Genomic DNA, 16,500 nt, shown 5'->3' on the forward strand with positions numbered 1-16,500 from the left:
TACCGGCCCTGGCGGACCGCATGGCCATTCGGGAGGCCTGCTAATAGCTGGAGATCTGATTAGGAAGGCAGTCTACATGTCCGTGGCTTCTGACTGGTAGGTAGCTTATTCTTATCACCGTAAGATTCCCAGAATGCCACTGATTACAATCTTTTTAACATGTATACAATTAGATTGTTAGCTCCCAAACCAAGCCTCCTGGCTTTTTGCACATAAAATCACACTCAAAGTAGGAGGATCTGTGTCATTTATAGGATAGAGAGGGACTCTATCTTACCATACAGAGAGGGGCCCGCGTTCACCACAAGACCCGTCAGGGGAAAAGGGGGAACATACTACTCACCATACCGGAACCAGGCGGGCACCAACTCCTGACAGTACCCCTCTCCACCGGGGCGGGAGGGCTGTCGACCGATATGGACGCCGTGACTCATGGTCTTTGGCGTTTCAGCGAGACGTTTAACTCGCGGGGTCAGTCCTTTAATGGGACTTTGTCGCGGCCGACCCAGCGCTGAGCTATGGCCTGCACGCGCTCGTAGGCTGAACTGGGGTGACCACCGGATCTCAACATCCAGCCCGTCGCCCAGTTCAGCTTTCTTGCTTGAAGATCTCACAGGAAAACTGGAGAAAAAAAGCTGTCTAAAAAATCTTTTAAGAAAAAAATCTTGCTAGGACCTAAGATCCCAGCAAGGTATCTAGGTCCTTACTCCTAACTAGACAGAAAATAACTGATTTGCTGAGGCAGAGAGAGAGAGGATATACCCTCTGGGACTGCCCCTAGGGTGTGGCCAGAGCTTTTTAATTTCCTGTCTAGTCCTGCTCCTGTGGAGGCAACATAACCCGAAGGTGCTGTATCACCGAGGACTACGTCTGTCAATGAGCGCTAGAGAAATTATATATATATACACACACATACATACATATATATACATACACACATATATACACATACACACATATATACATATACATATACATATACATACACACACACATACAAATTAAAAATAAATATTTTCAAAGCTGTGCCTGGACATGTGTTTATTTTTACGTACACAGATAATACACTGTGGTATAAAGAAATATTGAAATCAGATCCATTCTGTGTACTACATACAAGGATATACAAAATTTCACCCTAATCTCTGGATGATCTGTGTATTTTTCCACTTAAAGAAGATACATGTGAGGGACATATACTGTACATACACATATACACAGATATACATTTATGTCATTTACAATTGATTTGCCAAAGTCCTTAAACAGGTATTTTGTTATTAAAGCAAGCAGTGAAAGTATTTGAGGTACAATATTCCAAACCATTAACAAGGGTAGGATATCATGAAGGATGACCTCCATGACAGCAGGAGGTGTCTTCAAACTGGCTCAGCCTACATCTAGTATTAATGGGCCCCTACTCTCAGAGGACCTTTGTGTAGACGCACAATCTGCACAAATGATTTGCCATCCCCTAAATTTTATTAAAGTCTTTTTCTGGGGAGATTTTTTTATGAGTCATATAATCTGTTTATAGGCCCAACAAGCCTTGTTACAGATTAGTTTTCTCTTTTCTCAAAACATATCCATAGGTGGTAGGGCATTGTTTCTGGTAGAGATGTTCCACCAATGTGTTGCTTCCAGGTACCATAGATATACCTTTTCTATTCCTGAAATTCCAAAGATGTAAGGCATAGGAGTCATTAAATGTTGGCAAATTCTCCCAGACTTGGAAGTACTTGTACCATTCTCCATTCAGTATTGGGTAGAAACGTTGAATATGTAAATAACTGATGTTTGCACACATTACATCATCAGTAGAGTTAAATACCGGCATGCCACACAATTTCTTCACAACACGTGTGAAAACCCCCGGCCCTTGGTGTCCCCATATTTCTCCCCTGTAGTTCTGAACAAAGTTCTCCATAAACTGCCATGTCAGTTGGTAATGTGGGGAGAGGCCAAAAACACTACTGCTAGTAACTATAAAAGATTCGGCTGCTAGAAAATGGTCCTGGGGTATTGGACGAAGTGAGAGGACATCGGTATCCATGTAAATTCCACCATATTTCCACATCATGGCAAACCTACAGGCATCTGAGCTAACGTGCCTCCAGTAGACTTCTTTTTTAGGATTTACCTGGTAATCAAGCAAAGTACAATATTTAATGAGAACATAAACATATTTCTTCACTTTAAAATGCCATGCAAGAGCAGCTGTACCATTACTTTGTGTATAAAAAGAGGTTTAAACTGCATACACAGATATAATACACATAATCTTAGGAGGCGGTATATAGGGTGCTTCTGTATGAATATGACCTCTGGATATTCTGGTTCTCTGGGCTCCCATCAGCTGGAGAATGCACAGAGGGCACTTGAACAGCACTCAAAGAGGTAGAAGCAAAATCTAGAGAATTATAAATAGAAAGAAAGTTGCTTCTAAAGCTTCTTTCACACGGAGCGGACCGTATTGCGATCCACTCCGGCACTTTTTTTTTTCACGGACGACACTTGGTTATCCGCTCCGTATGTCCGCATATCATCCTATCAGTTTGCGGATGATATACGGACACAATATTTGTCTATGGGGATTGCGGATGTCAGAGGATGACACCGCTGACATCCTTTGTTTTTTAAATGGAAGAAAAATAGGGTTCTGTTACGTTCCAAAAAACGGAACAGAACTGAAAGGACGCAAATCGGATGTCAGGGGATGGTCATCCGCTGACATCCGCAATCCCATTGACATGCATTATGTCCGTATATCACCTGCAAACGGATGGGGTGATATACGGACATATGGCATATGGAGCGCCCGTGTGAAAGGGGCCTAAGGGCAGTAACACCAGTATTTACCCCCTTAGCGGTATCCCCGAGCGTGACTCGGGGTGGATTTTTCCCTGCTACTATCGATATCCCCGAGTAATGCTCGGGGTAGATTTGCAAAGCGTGCAGCGCTGTCCCTTACATTCTCCTGGCGATCCAGCGATGATCTCCCATTGCTGTGATCGCCAGCCGAGATCCCCGCCACTCGTCCGTCGGTCTGATGACTTCCTGGTTCCATTCCCTGCAGCAGCAATGGTGCATGGGAGCGGAACTGGGAGGGAAAGTCAAATGTTGCACAAAACACAAACACATAACATTTATTATATATATACATACACACACATATACACACACATATATATACACACATACATACTGTATTTTCTGGCGTATAAGACTACTTTTGAACCTCAAAAAAATCCCCCAAAAATGGGGGGGGGGGGGGGGTCGTCTTATACGCCGAATATAATATCTCCAAGGTAACCTAAGTATAACCGGTAGATGAAAATTAGGGGGGGGTCGTCTTATAAGCCGGAAAATACGATTTTATATATATATATATATATATATATATATATATATATATATATATATATATATATATATATATATACACACACACACACACATATACATACATACATACATACATACATACATACATACATACATACATACACACACACATCAATAATATAATTTTATTATAATATATATATTATAATCTAATCAATAATATAATTTTATTATATAATTCATGCATTTGTGTTTCAAATTTATCACATCTGGGATGTCTACTAGAGTCTTGTTTTGGTCAGGTTTAAGTCAGTAATTACTAAAAATTGTAGGCCTATAATACATAACGTCAAATTTCCATGCAAAAAAATTGTACCGCTTTTGGTGCATAATTCCTGACATAATCATACCGCCAGGGAGGTTAAACAAATGTGGTTAAAAACACTCACAGAAAGGTAGTGTAAAACAAGCTCATCCTCCCACACAGTCACGTCTGTGGTAGGTCTCCTGTTATGGCTCTCCTGGATCCTCACTAGCCAATCAGAAGCAGAGGGAAAGACAGATGCCAAAAGAAAGATGACCGACCGACTTACAGGACCAGCTTGGAGACTATACACTGGAAGTGACGTCAGAAGGGGGTGGTTACATGTTTTGGAGCATGTGCAGAAGCTCCTTTGTCAAACCTAAGCCCCGTGACAGGAGAGCTAAAAAAAAAAAAAAAAAAAATAGGGAAAGTGGGCGGGCAGTGGGCAGCACAACATTTTGGAGAATAATTAAAGCACTAGGGAGTTAGTATGGAGCAATGTCAGTGAGCTATATACAGGGGATTTCACAGAGATATCACAGCCAATATACAGTCAATTAGTAAATATACATTCAAATAATAAATAAGTAAGCAGATTTTGGAACTATATAGAGTTCAAGGCAGAGGAAGGACTCCAAGTCCCAGTATAATTAAAATATCATAAAAAATAAAAAGTATGGTATATATAAAATATACAGTACCAGTACATTTCAATTACATAAGGGAGTCATTTTTTAAATATAAAATAAAGAAGCGAGTCCTTTTAATGTAGAATAAACTAGGGCAGCACACTGGCTCATTGACCCTCTACATTTGGCCACGTTGGAAGAATTATACTTGGAAGGTCTGGGGCTATTGGAGAGTATCAATAATCTGCTACTGAGGCCCTCCTCTATACCCAACACCAGGGGCGTACCGTGGGGTTGGCCAGAACGGCGCCCGCCAGGGGCGCAGGCCGAGGGGGGCGGAAAAACACTGGCAGTGTAGTGCAGAAGCAGAGCACTTACTGCTTCTCCCGGTCCTCCGTTCAGCCGGCGACCCCCGCCCCCCGCTCCAATCCCGGGGAAGCCGCCCGCTGTGTGTCCATACTGACTGTTAGTGTATGACTCGGAGCTCGGTGTCACAGGGCTCCGCCCACAACAGCTCGTCATCAGAAGGCTCCTAGGCAGCTCCAGGCTCAACAGGCTGCAAATGGGGGATGAATTCTGCACTCTTTCTGCCAGTGACAGAAGCTTAGCTGGCTCCTGGAGGCTCAGCATGAGACAGACATCGGGCGGGCGCCCCCCTCCACTCCCCTGCCATGACTGGCAAAACGGCAGGGAGGGAGGCAAGCCTGTCGGCTCTGTTACAACAAGAGAAGAGTAATGAGGAGGCGGAGCCCAGATCCATGTCCTGGGGATGATCGTTTCCTATTCACAGCACCTAGTTGCAGGACTTTAAGGTAAAGTGTATTGTGAGTTAGAGGGGAGACAGCCTGAAGATAAATGTGTGCACTTGTAGCTGCTTCTATGCTTGTTCCCAGCCACAATAAAGCTTTGCTAGTGTGTGACCTCCATGACCAAGAAATCAGGTCCAGCCTGCTTCTTGTCATCTTGCTGAAATGTACTTTACTGAGAATCACACACACCTTCCAGCAGATAGGGACTGGTACATGGGGGCACAAGATGGGGTGTAGATAGGGCTAGGGGTCCTCTCTGTCACACCCCCTCTCTCTCTCACTGTCACCTCTCTCTCTCTCTCTCACTGTCACCTCTCTCTCTCTCTCTCTCTCTCACTGTCACCTCTCTCTCTTTCACTGTCACCTCTCTCTCTCTCTCTCACTGTCACCCCCCCCCCCCCTCTCACACCGTCACCCCCCTCTCTCTCTCACACCGTCACCTCCCCCTCTCTCTCTCTCTCTCTGTCACCCCCCCCTCTCTCTCTCTCTCTGTCACCTCCCCCTCTCTCTCTCTCTCTCTGTCACCTCCCCCTCTCTATCTCTCTCTCTCTCTCTCTTTAACCCCCCTCTCTTTCTGTTCACACCTGACACAATGTTTGCCCACTGGAGAGCTCTACACTGGGCCAACACAGGACAGATTCCCAGGCACACACAGCATAGGAATAATCTATCCCTGCCTAGGTATTCTGATCTCATACGATACATCCATATTACCTCCATACACCCGAGCACAGTACAACTGTATGCATTTAAACCCACCTATTGCACCTCTAATCCATTCTGATCTGCTAAAAATTAACAAAAGGGGATCTGTTCCCAACAAGAGATTGGAGGGCAGTTGGGTGTAAATGGACAGTGAAGTTCATTTACACTTGGCTGCATCAGTGTCTGCTCTGCAAAATACACCTAGATGGGGCAGGGGAGGGGGGGTGCCGATACAGCTCCTCACCAAGGGCGCTGGAGACCCTAGGTACGCCTCTGCCCAACACATAATGAGTTCACCTACCGGTATCAAAACACACGTCTATTAGGCTGAAATCTACATTTTACCCTACACATGCTAAAGGCCCCTGCATAGAAACTGCCATGTACCTGGGTGTCCTTGAACCGTGAGGTTCCCAGTTTCGCAGCCTACAGCCTTACCTGTTGCGCTGGAGTCTTTGCAGTATTTTTCCAGCCTGATCCATTGCTTTGGACTCACCAGCCCCACCTGCTGCAAAAAAATTTACAATTTAACCAGCCCATAAAAGCAGCACTTCCTGTTACTCAGTGCCCGTTTGTTTGGATTATCTCTATTAGGGTGCTGGTGGTAACCTGACGACAGAGATAGGCCCCGATGTCCGCTAGAGGGCGGAGCTTGGACGGAACCCCCAAGGTAAGTGACACAGGCTAGCCTGAGGTGCGGAGTCTAAGTATCCACCAGTTTTCGCCAGAGCCTCTGGTGGTGAGGATGGACTTCGCTGCGTGTGGATACCAGGTCACGGTCCTCAGGGTTGCCCCACCAAGGGAGAACCAATCAAGGTCCGAAGGCAGGTAAACAGACAAGGGAGATCTGAGAGAATGGTCAAACAAGCCGGGGTCAGGACGGGCAGCAGACGAGCGGAGTCAGGAACAAGCCAAAAGGTCAACAGGAAATCAGCAGTAAACAGGTCACAGGTTCAGGAACAACGGCAGGAGCTGAAGACGAGACAGCACTGAACCTGTGTGCTGATCCAGCTTAAATAGTGCTCTTTCTTGATGAGAAGGGTGGAGCTGGAATAGCCTGTGAGTGTTAACTCATCCTCTGCCAGAGCCTTCCTGACAGGTTCCTAACAATCTCCCTGGGTGTGCTGTATGCTTTTTGGCTGATTATCGTGTATGAACTTTTGCCTGAATTCTTGACTCCTCCCCAGCCTGCTGATTCCATACTTCACCGCCAGCTTGTGTATGATCTCTTCCTGCCTGACCATTCTTTGGATTTCGTTTGTATACCGCTTTGCCCGATCTGTTGCCGGCCGGACCTCTCCGACTACGTTTTTGCCTGAATCCTCAGCACTCAAGCTCCACTTCGGACTTTACCTCACAGGTACCTAACAGAAACCTAACAGAAACCTTTTACTAGATTGTGTATTCTGATCTTATGCACATGTGCAGTCATGCACAGAATACAAAATATAGAGGGCATAATCTCACTGTCTCTGAAATTAAGGCCCTGCAGGCACTGATGGCTACCCAGAATCTAGTTATAAAACCAGCAGATAAGGGAGGGGGAAATTATTATGTTGCAGAAGCTTTGAGACTACTTTCTGATACCAACACCTAAACCAAGCTGAACTCTGTTCCTCTGCCCAATTTTATTACTGAGGCTACCCAATTAGTTAATCAGGCCTCAACAGACATCATTATCACCAAGTCAGAAGCCTCCTTTCTGTTAAAAGAATTGTAGAACACCTTCACCTATCACCTCACTTGGGTTCACAAAGATGCCCATAACCCCCCTGGTTGACCTATTTTGGTCACCATGAACAGCATCACCAGTGGCTTCTCCCAATATGTTGACCAATTTCTACAACCTTTGGTCCAAGGTTTGCAGTCCTACATTAGGGATGGTATACATATGCTCCAACAATTGAGTCCTTATAAGTGGGAACCCTCCAACATCTTGGTTTCCCTCGACGTGAAGTCATTATATACTGTACATCCAAAACTCACGATATTGGGATGCAGGCGTTGTTATTTTTTTCTGTCGAAAGATTCAATCCTTAATCCTTGACAAGCCACCTTTATCTTGGATGCGACTCTTTTGCCCTACAATTACTTCCAATTTAATGAGGATTTATATCTGCAGGTACATGGGACTGTTATGGGGACCAATTTTGCTCCCTCATACACCAACCTTATTATGGAGTATTGGGAGTCACAACACATCTGGCAGAACAACCCTTATGCATTCAACATCGTGTATTATGGTCGATACATCGATTACATAATAACCATCTGGGGCGGAGTAGAATTGGCTATAGATTACTTTGTCTACCACTGCAACAACTGCATGGGCCTGTCCTTCACCCCTGTTGTGGATAGGGATACGTTAGCCTTCCTTGATTTGGAAATGTGCAATGAAGGGAGCCTTATCTATGCCAGGAGATACACCAAACCCACCGCAGGTCATTCTTTTCTTCACCACGATAGCTGCCATCACCTGCGGTGGATACACAACATCCCTTGGAGCCAATTCAAAAAATTTGTGTAGATTGCGGCCGTTGTTAGAGGAGAGGGGGTGCCAGGTACAATCTGGTTTATATTCCTCTCCTTTCTAGAACCAGCCTCCCCTTTTCCTGTGCCCTCTGGAATGCCCGCTTTGTCTGTGACAAATTTACCTCTGTCCATGAGCTTTTTATCACAAACTCCATTAACCTACTTGCAATTATTGAGACCTGGATTTGTACATTTGACTTACCCTCTCTTGTTGCCCTCACACATGGTGGCCTCCCCTGGATTTACTCTTCCAGGCCTATGGATGGAAAGGAGAAGGAGTTGGTATCCTCCTATCCCCTCAAAGCAGTTTTCAGGTCCTTCATTCACCTCCCTCTTTGACTCACTCCTCATTTGAAGCTCACTGTATTTGTCTATTCTCTCCAGTTTCTTTGAGAATTGCTGTGATCTGTTGGCCCCCTGGACCAGTATCAAGCTTCTTTAATGACTTCTCTCCCTGGCTACCTTATTTTCTCTCTTCTGAAATTCTTACAATCACTCTGTGACTTCAACATCCCCCCATTAACCTTAACACCCCTGCTACTTCTAAACTTCTGAGCCTAACCTCGTTTTTTGACCTAAAGCAATTGACACATGCTTCAACTCACTGTGATGGCAACTGCCCTGATTTTGTAACCTCCTACCTATGCACTCCTGCAACCTCTCCAACTCTCCTTTTCCACTCTCTGATCACTACCTTATCAGCTTAACTCTCTACTTGTCTTCCTCCACCTCACCTTTCAACTACCTAACAGTTACCCATAAAAACCTTCACCATATTAACCCTTCTCTTTTTTTCTGCAACAGATCATTTCTATGACAAAATCTCAGACCTGTCCTGCCCCAACCTGGCCATATCTGTCTACAACAGTTTACGGTCATCCACCCTGGACACATTGGTCCCTCTCACTATACACAGAATCAGGCCCAGACCCCTACAATCCTGGCAAACAGACAATACCAAAAGCCTCAAAAAATGTAGCCACGCTCTTGAGTTTCTGTGACATAAGACTATGTCCCAGCAAGATCTCCACCAGTATAAATTTGCCCTCCAAAAATACAATTCTTGCCTACAAACTGCATAGCAGACCTATTTTATCACTCTCATTAACACCCACTCACGCAGTCCCCATGAACTCTTTTCTATCTTTAAACTCTCTACTTCGTCCTTAGTTACCTTCAAAAATGGGATTAATACAATTCATGATGAGATCTCCACTGTACAGATATCTTCCTCAACCTACACTGCTTGTCCAAATGCACAATCAATAATTCCCTTGTTTAACCCAGCTACTATAGAGGAAGTCACTAAACTTTTTTCTAACACTCACCTAACCACCTGCCCCTTGGACCCTGTTCCCTCGCAATTACTATGACCACCCTCTGGCTCTTTCCTACAATCTTTAACTAGTATCTTCAATCTCTCCCTCTCTGGCATCTTCCCCAACACTCTAAAACATGCACTAGTCACCCCCATACCTAAAAAGGCCTCACTTGGACCCCACCAATCTTACCAACCTAAACCCAATATCCTTACTCCTTTTTACCTCCAAACTTCTTGAACGTCAAGTCTACAACCAGCTGAGCTGCCACCTCATTGAGAATAACCTTCTTGATCCCCTTCAGTCTGGATTTTGCCCGCAACATTCCACAGAAACTGCTCTCCTAAAGCTAACAAACTACTTACGAACAGCTAAAATTACGATCACTATTCTGTACTCCTACTCTTGGACCTCTCTACTGCCTTTGATAGTGGACTACTCCCTCTTCCTCAAAAAACTCTATTCCTTTGGTCTCGGACTGTACTCTTTTTTGATTCAAATCTTACCCATCTAACAGCACCTTCAGTGTCACTTACAACTCTACTTCCTCCTCTACTATTCCTCTTATGTTGGGGTCCCCCAAGGTTCTGTCCTTGGACCTCTCCTATTCTTGATGTACACCTCCTCCCTGGGTCAGCTTCTCATGGCTTTCAATATCATTTCAACGCTGACAACGCCAAAATCTCTCTCTCTTCCCCTCAGCTTCAGTTTCCTCATGTATCACCAGTGGCGTCAGGAGGGGCTGACCGGGCCTATAGCCCCGAGTGGGCCCCCAAAAAGCCCTGGGTCTCCTATTGCTTATTTAAAATTATTAGCCCCCAAGTCCCAAGGCCTGGCCTTGGCTGATAACTGGGGGCTAAATACCTCAGCAGTGTAACATTTATACAGCACATCCAGTGATTGGTGGGCAATCCGGGGCGGCCGCAATGAGTGATTGAAGCTGTCAAGTTAAAGCCACTGATGGTTAAAGCCGAGCGATTCCCATGACTTGCAATGGCACCCCAAATGTGGTGCAATTTTGACGCGATTGTGACCCGAAGAATAGCAGTAAAATTGCGCAAACAGAAGTGCGGGACGCCTGATGCCCAAAAGAAGTACAACTACAAAGGGGAGTTTACATAATCTGGGCAATGCAGGAAGTGACTGTGGAAGGAACAGAGTCTATCAGCAGGAAATGCAGAGTGTCACATGACACACAGCAACAACTAAACCCAGAATATGAGGGGATCTCAGGGGATCTACAGACAACAGAACAACATAGTACAGAGGTATGATCTATGCTGAGATTGATCATTACATTCAGTTCTAGAGAAAAGTTGTAGTTCAGTTTTAATACAGGCAGCAGGCAACACTGCATAGTAACTGGTGTAGCAGTAATCAGGGACACCAACTGGTGTGACGGTGATTAGGGACAATGCGACTGGTGTGGCGGTGATCAGGGACACAGTAACTGAAGTGGTGGTGATTAGGGACAAAGGGGTCAACTCACTGTTTACCACATGAGACAACATTGTCATGTGACTCATTTGCATAAATTATCGCATATGGTAAAAAACATAAATTCCAATACACAACGATTATGCGGTATTTACTGCATAATGAAAAATGTGACGGTAAATAGCGTTAAAAAAACATGTTCTTAAAGTGGTTGTAAAGTCTCCTTTAAAAAAATAAATAAAATAACAAACATGTTATTCTTACCTGCTCTGTGCAGTGAATTTGCACAGAGCGGCCCGGATCCTCCTCTACCCGGGTACTTCTTCTGTGCTCCTGGCCTCCTGTTTAGAGCCCCCATAGCAAGGAGCTGGCTGTGGGGGCACCTGAGCCAAGTCACAGCTCTGTGTCAATCCAGAAACGGAGCCATGATCCGGCCCCGCCCTCTCTCTCTCTCTCTCTCTCTCTCGAGTGGCTGACTGACTTTGACAGCGGCGGGATTCAATCGCTCAGGTAAGTATTAGGGGGACTGAGAGGGGCTGCTGCATACAGGTTTTAGCTATCTTAATACATAAAATGCATTGAGATAAAAAAAAAAAAAAAAAAAAAAACCTTCTGCCTTTACAATCCCTTTAAGTCCAATTAACAAATGTAACAGAGTAAAAAAAAAACATGCAATATTTATCACCAGGGTTTTGCTGGTTGGGTTGGCTGGTTGTATTTTTCAGAAACAACGTTGGGGGTCCTCCCCAATAGCTGGTTGCTAATGAGTGTGCTGGGAAGCCGAAGGCTGGATCTTTAACAACAGATGACCCCACTGATAGCTGAACGTAAAGAACACATCCCTGTAATTAAAGATTTTTTTTTTTTTTTTTTCAAAAACACACAGCATTGGGTCCCCTCCCCTTCAGGTCTGGTATAGATTTTAAGGGAAACCCCACACCAATTTTTGAAAAAATCCCCCCGAAAATCAGTACCAGTCCCTTATCTGAGCTTGCAGCCTGGCAGGTCAGGAAAGGGAGGGGACGAGCAAGTGCCCCCCCCCCCCCCATCCTGAACCATACAAGTCCACATGCCTTCAGCATGGACCCCCCACCCCAAAGCATGTTGATGGAGACAAGGGCCTCTTCCCCACAACCCTGGGCAGTGGTTGTGGGGGTCTGGGCAGGGAGGCTTATCAAAATCTGGAAACCCCCAGAAGTCTCCCGCCGACTGTCTGCTCCTCCGTCTGACAGTTCTTAAATAGCTAAGGGGAGGAGTCCCCCCCTTAGCACTTGTGACATCATCATCAATCAGGAGAATGCTGGGTAAGTGACCCCCCCCCCCCCCCAGGAAATATAGCGTGGGGTAATTTGAGCTATTGTGCTATAAAATAGGTGAAGGAGCCCCCCAGATAACCTATTCATTTATATTATCCAACACTTTCTTGTGAATATTTCTCGTTGCAGTTAGTGCCATAGTTAATACATATATGTAGAAGCGCTTTATGTGCTGATTATAGTTTTAGTAGCTTGTGTCTATTTTGACTAATATATTGTTTTTGAATCTGTAGTGACTTTGCAGGCAATATTTGTAAAGTCTCCTGAAGAAGCCATAGCCTGGTGAAACATGTACTGTAGAAATTAAAGTTACTGCATCTTCATTGTAAAAGCCGTATGGATATTCCTTGATGATTTTATATGAAATACTTACCATTTTGAAATGTTTATAATACATTTTTACATAATTTTTTTTTGCGTTGGAACCTTTCAAATCCTGTCTTTGCTCTCTTTATATATTTTGCATTTGCACAATTGTTTCCACATGCGGTATTTTACTGATTTTTTTTTTTTTGCGTTACCCCAAAAATGACTGGTGTAGTGGTGATTAGGAACAAAATGACTGACAGCACTGCTCTGGTGACATTGTACTGCTGTGGCGGCGATTAGAGACAAGGGCTGGGGACACTGACATACAGTGATATCGTACAGGGCTGGAAACCAACATAAGGCAGCTGCCTTAGGCCGTCAGCATGAGGAAAGGGGTAAAATCTGGATTTTTAAAATGCCAGTCCACCCAACAGGCAAACTAAAGCTTCCATGCTGTGCCCTCTCCAACCGGGAGCAGTGAGGAAGCTTTAGTTTGCCTGCTGTTTAATAGACTGTTTAATAGACCGACTGTCAGAGTGGAACCAAGAATTCTTAGGAGTGCAGAGCAGTGGGCAAATCCAGAGTGTGTGCATGATATGGTCAGGGTTAGCAGTGTATGCCAGGCTGTGTGGAGTGGATCAGGCAAGGGGTGTTGGCAGAGGAGGCTCCTCAGAGCCTGGTGGAAATTGTCTCCTGCCTGGCACACAGCTAACCCTCTTGGCCCTGGTGAGCTGCAAATTCCACTATTGAAACCATCTGGAAAAGGCGCAGCAGAACTTGAGATCTGGGGATTAATAAACCCAAGGTGTGTGTGATGGGAGAGTAGGGTATCTGGGGTGTGATCAGAGTGGAGGGATCTGGGGGGGGGGGGGGGGGACTGTCAGAGTACTACTACACTGTACTACTCTGGGAGTGGGGGGGAGGGAAATCAGGGATTTTCATTGTTTTTATCACGGTGATAATCACTGTATTAGCAATCAGTAACACTGTTCAAAGGTTTCATTTAAACCTTTGTTTACTACTGTGATGCTGTGACTGATCACAGCTATCACATGTACAGGGCCATTGTGATTGGCCCTGATACCATGTGATTGCTGTGACCAATCACAGAGATCACACAGTGGTCAACAATGGGGGAAGCGCAGGAGGCATTCTTTTGGGAGGACGTATGGGTGCATCCTCCCAGAAAAATGATGCTCAAGCTTGGCCTTTTATCTACATTGGTCAGACGGGAAGCAGTAAGTATCATCAGTATGTACACATTTAATAGAAATAACACCTGCAAATAATCACATTTATATGAATGTTTAACTTTCTTCAATCGTTCTTTGAAGGAAGGTGCAAATGTGTGATTTTTTAGAATTTTTATTTTTTGGCTGCGTAATAAACTATTTTTTTTAGATCTGGTTGTATTTTAGTAAAACCACTTGGTACCTAAAAACTCCCATTTCACACCATGATTCCTAGTTTGAGGAGGATGATATAATTGTTTTTACCCCCTTAATGACCAGGCCAATTTGTGTGATACAGCACTGCGTTATTTTAACTGACAATTGCGCTGTTGTGCGACGCTGTACCCAAATAAAATTGATGCCCTTTTTTTTCCACAAATAGAGCTTTCTTTTGGTGGTATTTAACAATCAAACCTCAGTCAAACCTCATTATAGCCAGTCCTGCCTATTGGAAACAAAAGTTATTACTTAGGCTCCTTTTTATCCCCCTGAAATCTTGGGATAAACATGGAAGTTTCCATAGTTGAGCTCTCCTGTAGACGCTCTTTGACAGGATGTCAGGTTGCCATGTTGGCTTTGATATGTTGAGTTATGGATTTAAAAAAAAAAAATGGAAAAAAGGATTTCTGACTTTTCATATCTGCATATTTATTCCGAGTCAAAGACTTAAAGTGTTTAAGGTAATCATATGAATTATTTTTTAATCATATGAAATTATTTTTAGACAGGTCAGTAGCCATTAGAGATGGAGGAAGTTATTTTGGTAAAAATACTGATTATGCTGTCAGCAATAATTTGTGAGAGAAAAACAAAAATAATAAATAAAATAAAACCGTAGTTTCACTATTTGAACTGTTTAGTTTATTTTTTGCTATTTTCGTTTTTTTGTGTATTAAGGATCGTTTCCTTTTTGTGTTATGTGTGTTTTTTCTGTGTATTTAACCTTTCTTTGTGAATTTTACCTTTTTCTTCCCCTCTCTTTCACGTTCCTTTTTTTTTTTTTAACTCATAAAATGATCAAACTAAAGAGGGTCTATTTTTTGGTACAAAAACAGTTTAGGGATAATTTGAAGAAGCTACAGTAAATCTCAGATGCTATTTAAAGTGCATTGCACCCTCAAAAACCACCCTAAAAATTGCCTTCCCCACTGACCCAAATGCAATTTTATAAAAAAATAGGGTTACATTTCAAGAAAATCCCCTGATTTTCACCAAAATTTTAGAGAGCATATTTTTAATTTCTCTCATTCTTTGTAGCCACCGTATCTCCATCAAGACAAATTTACTTTAATGCAATAAAGAGCTTTACCAGATTTTGAAGCAGCTGCCTATAGAGTATGATTCCATCTACAACCACCAACATTTCTTTTTCTCTAACAACTTTTCCCAAAAGGTACCCTACTTAGGCTATAATTTACCTTATCAAACCAGGGCTTAAGAGGCGTGTTATTGAATAATTGATCCATTCTGAGAGGGAAGAGGTAAACATTGTCAAAAGATGATAGGGTTGGAAATTGTTGTCTTGCTCTCTTCTCATCTTCTTCTGTGGTAATGTCCTCCAATCCTTTCATGAAGAAGGCCACCGGTCGGTCAGGGTAGACTCGTGCAGCTGACTCAATAGCACACAGTACCAGGGATGGCGGATCCATTCTGTCTGTGGTCTCCATAAATAAGATTCCATTTCCTTCTCTTAGAATTGCATTTGCACTAAAAGAACTTGCCATTCCAGTAGCGTTGTCCATGCTTACTATTTCGGAGTCATTAAAAATGAGGAAATTCAAGATGGAATAGTCTTTTTGCCAAGAAGTCCTACTGATATAGCCCAAAGCTGCAATCATCAAACAAATTGCAAATATTCTTATTTCTTTCAACATGTCTGTAGAGTATAATTGCTGAGCTGTAACAGGAACAGACAGAAGTATATAGATTATTAAGGATACTTTTACTAAAGTTAATCATAAGAACTTTATGGGCCAATTTTTAGTAAATTTAGCATGCCACTTAAAACACTGTATTTATAAAGACAAAGAATTGGGAATTGGTTCTGCCTACTTATGCATCATCTTTTTTTTTACCCTCGTAGTGAGTCACTGACCTGGAACTTATCTGGCTGAATTACCTGACATTCATGGGTCAATGAATGAGCTTATGTCCCCAGTAAATCAAAATTATAGAGGTAAAAAAGGGTTAGTCCACCTAATCGCAGTATTTATTGGCTAATTACTGTCCATGACACTTCCTTTATTTGCACTAATATACAATTTTTCAGGACAAGCTTCCCTGTCCCCTTCTTCAAAATCCCAGCAGAAACAGATTCACAAAAGTTTTAGCAGAATGTTAAAAAAGGAAATTTCTGACGAAAAAGGTAACAAACAAACAAATGCACTCAAAACAAATATACATGGCAATGGTAATAAAACTAGCATAGTTAGGAAGATAAGACAGAGGGTGATCTATAGACTGGGGAACGGGGTCTGAAAACTGTTGGATAATGAGTAAGAAACCCCATATCAAAATTTAGGCCCATATCTTTTGTTTCAAAAAGAATTATCATTCTTAGTTC

At 43.3% G+C, this 16,500-nt stretch overlaps 1 protein-coding gene across 1 annotated transcript; it reads right to left on the bottom strand.

Moving 5' to 3' along the window:
* Positions 1-1,499: 1,499 nt before the first annotated feature.
* Positions 1,500-15,884, bottom strand: LOC309549050 (alpha-1,4-N-acetylglucosaminyltransferase-like). The gene is made up of 2 exons (XM_082249011.1): positions 15,356-15,884; positions 1,500-2,140 (listed from the first exon to the last, which is right to left on the bottom strand). Exons 1-2 carry the CDS (start codon positions 15,809-15,811, stop codon positions 1,553-1,555), a joined length of 1,044 nt encoding a protein of 347 aa, XP_082105137.1. The 5' UTR covers positions 15,812-15,884; the 3' UTR covers positions 1,500-1,552.
* Between the last annotated feature and the right edge of the window lie 616 nt (positions 15,885-16,500).

The sequence above is a fragment of the Pelophylax lessonae genome (genome assembly GCF_965119305.1).
Source record: "Pelophylax lessonae genome assembly, chromosome: 3".
Taxonomy (NCBI): domain Eukaryota; kingdom Metazoa; phylum Chordata; class Amphibia; order Anura; family Ranidae; genus Pelophylax; species Pelophylax lessonae.

Bases quoted from the DNA above. Each gene is read 5' to 3' on its own strand.
- LOC309549050 (XM_082249011.1), bottom strand. From the start codon at position 15,811: ATGTTGAAAGAAATAAGAATATTTGCAATTTGTTTGATGATTGCAGCT. The intron at 2,141-15,355 runs GTAAATTATAGC...CTTGATTACCAG, and splicing joins TTAAGCCCTGGTTTGATAAG to GTAAATCCTAAAAAAGAAGT.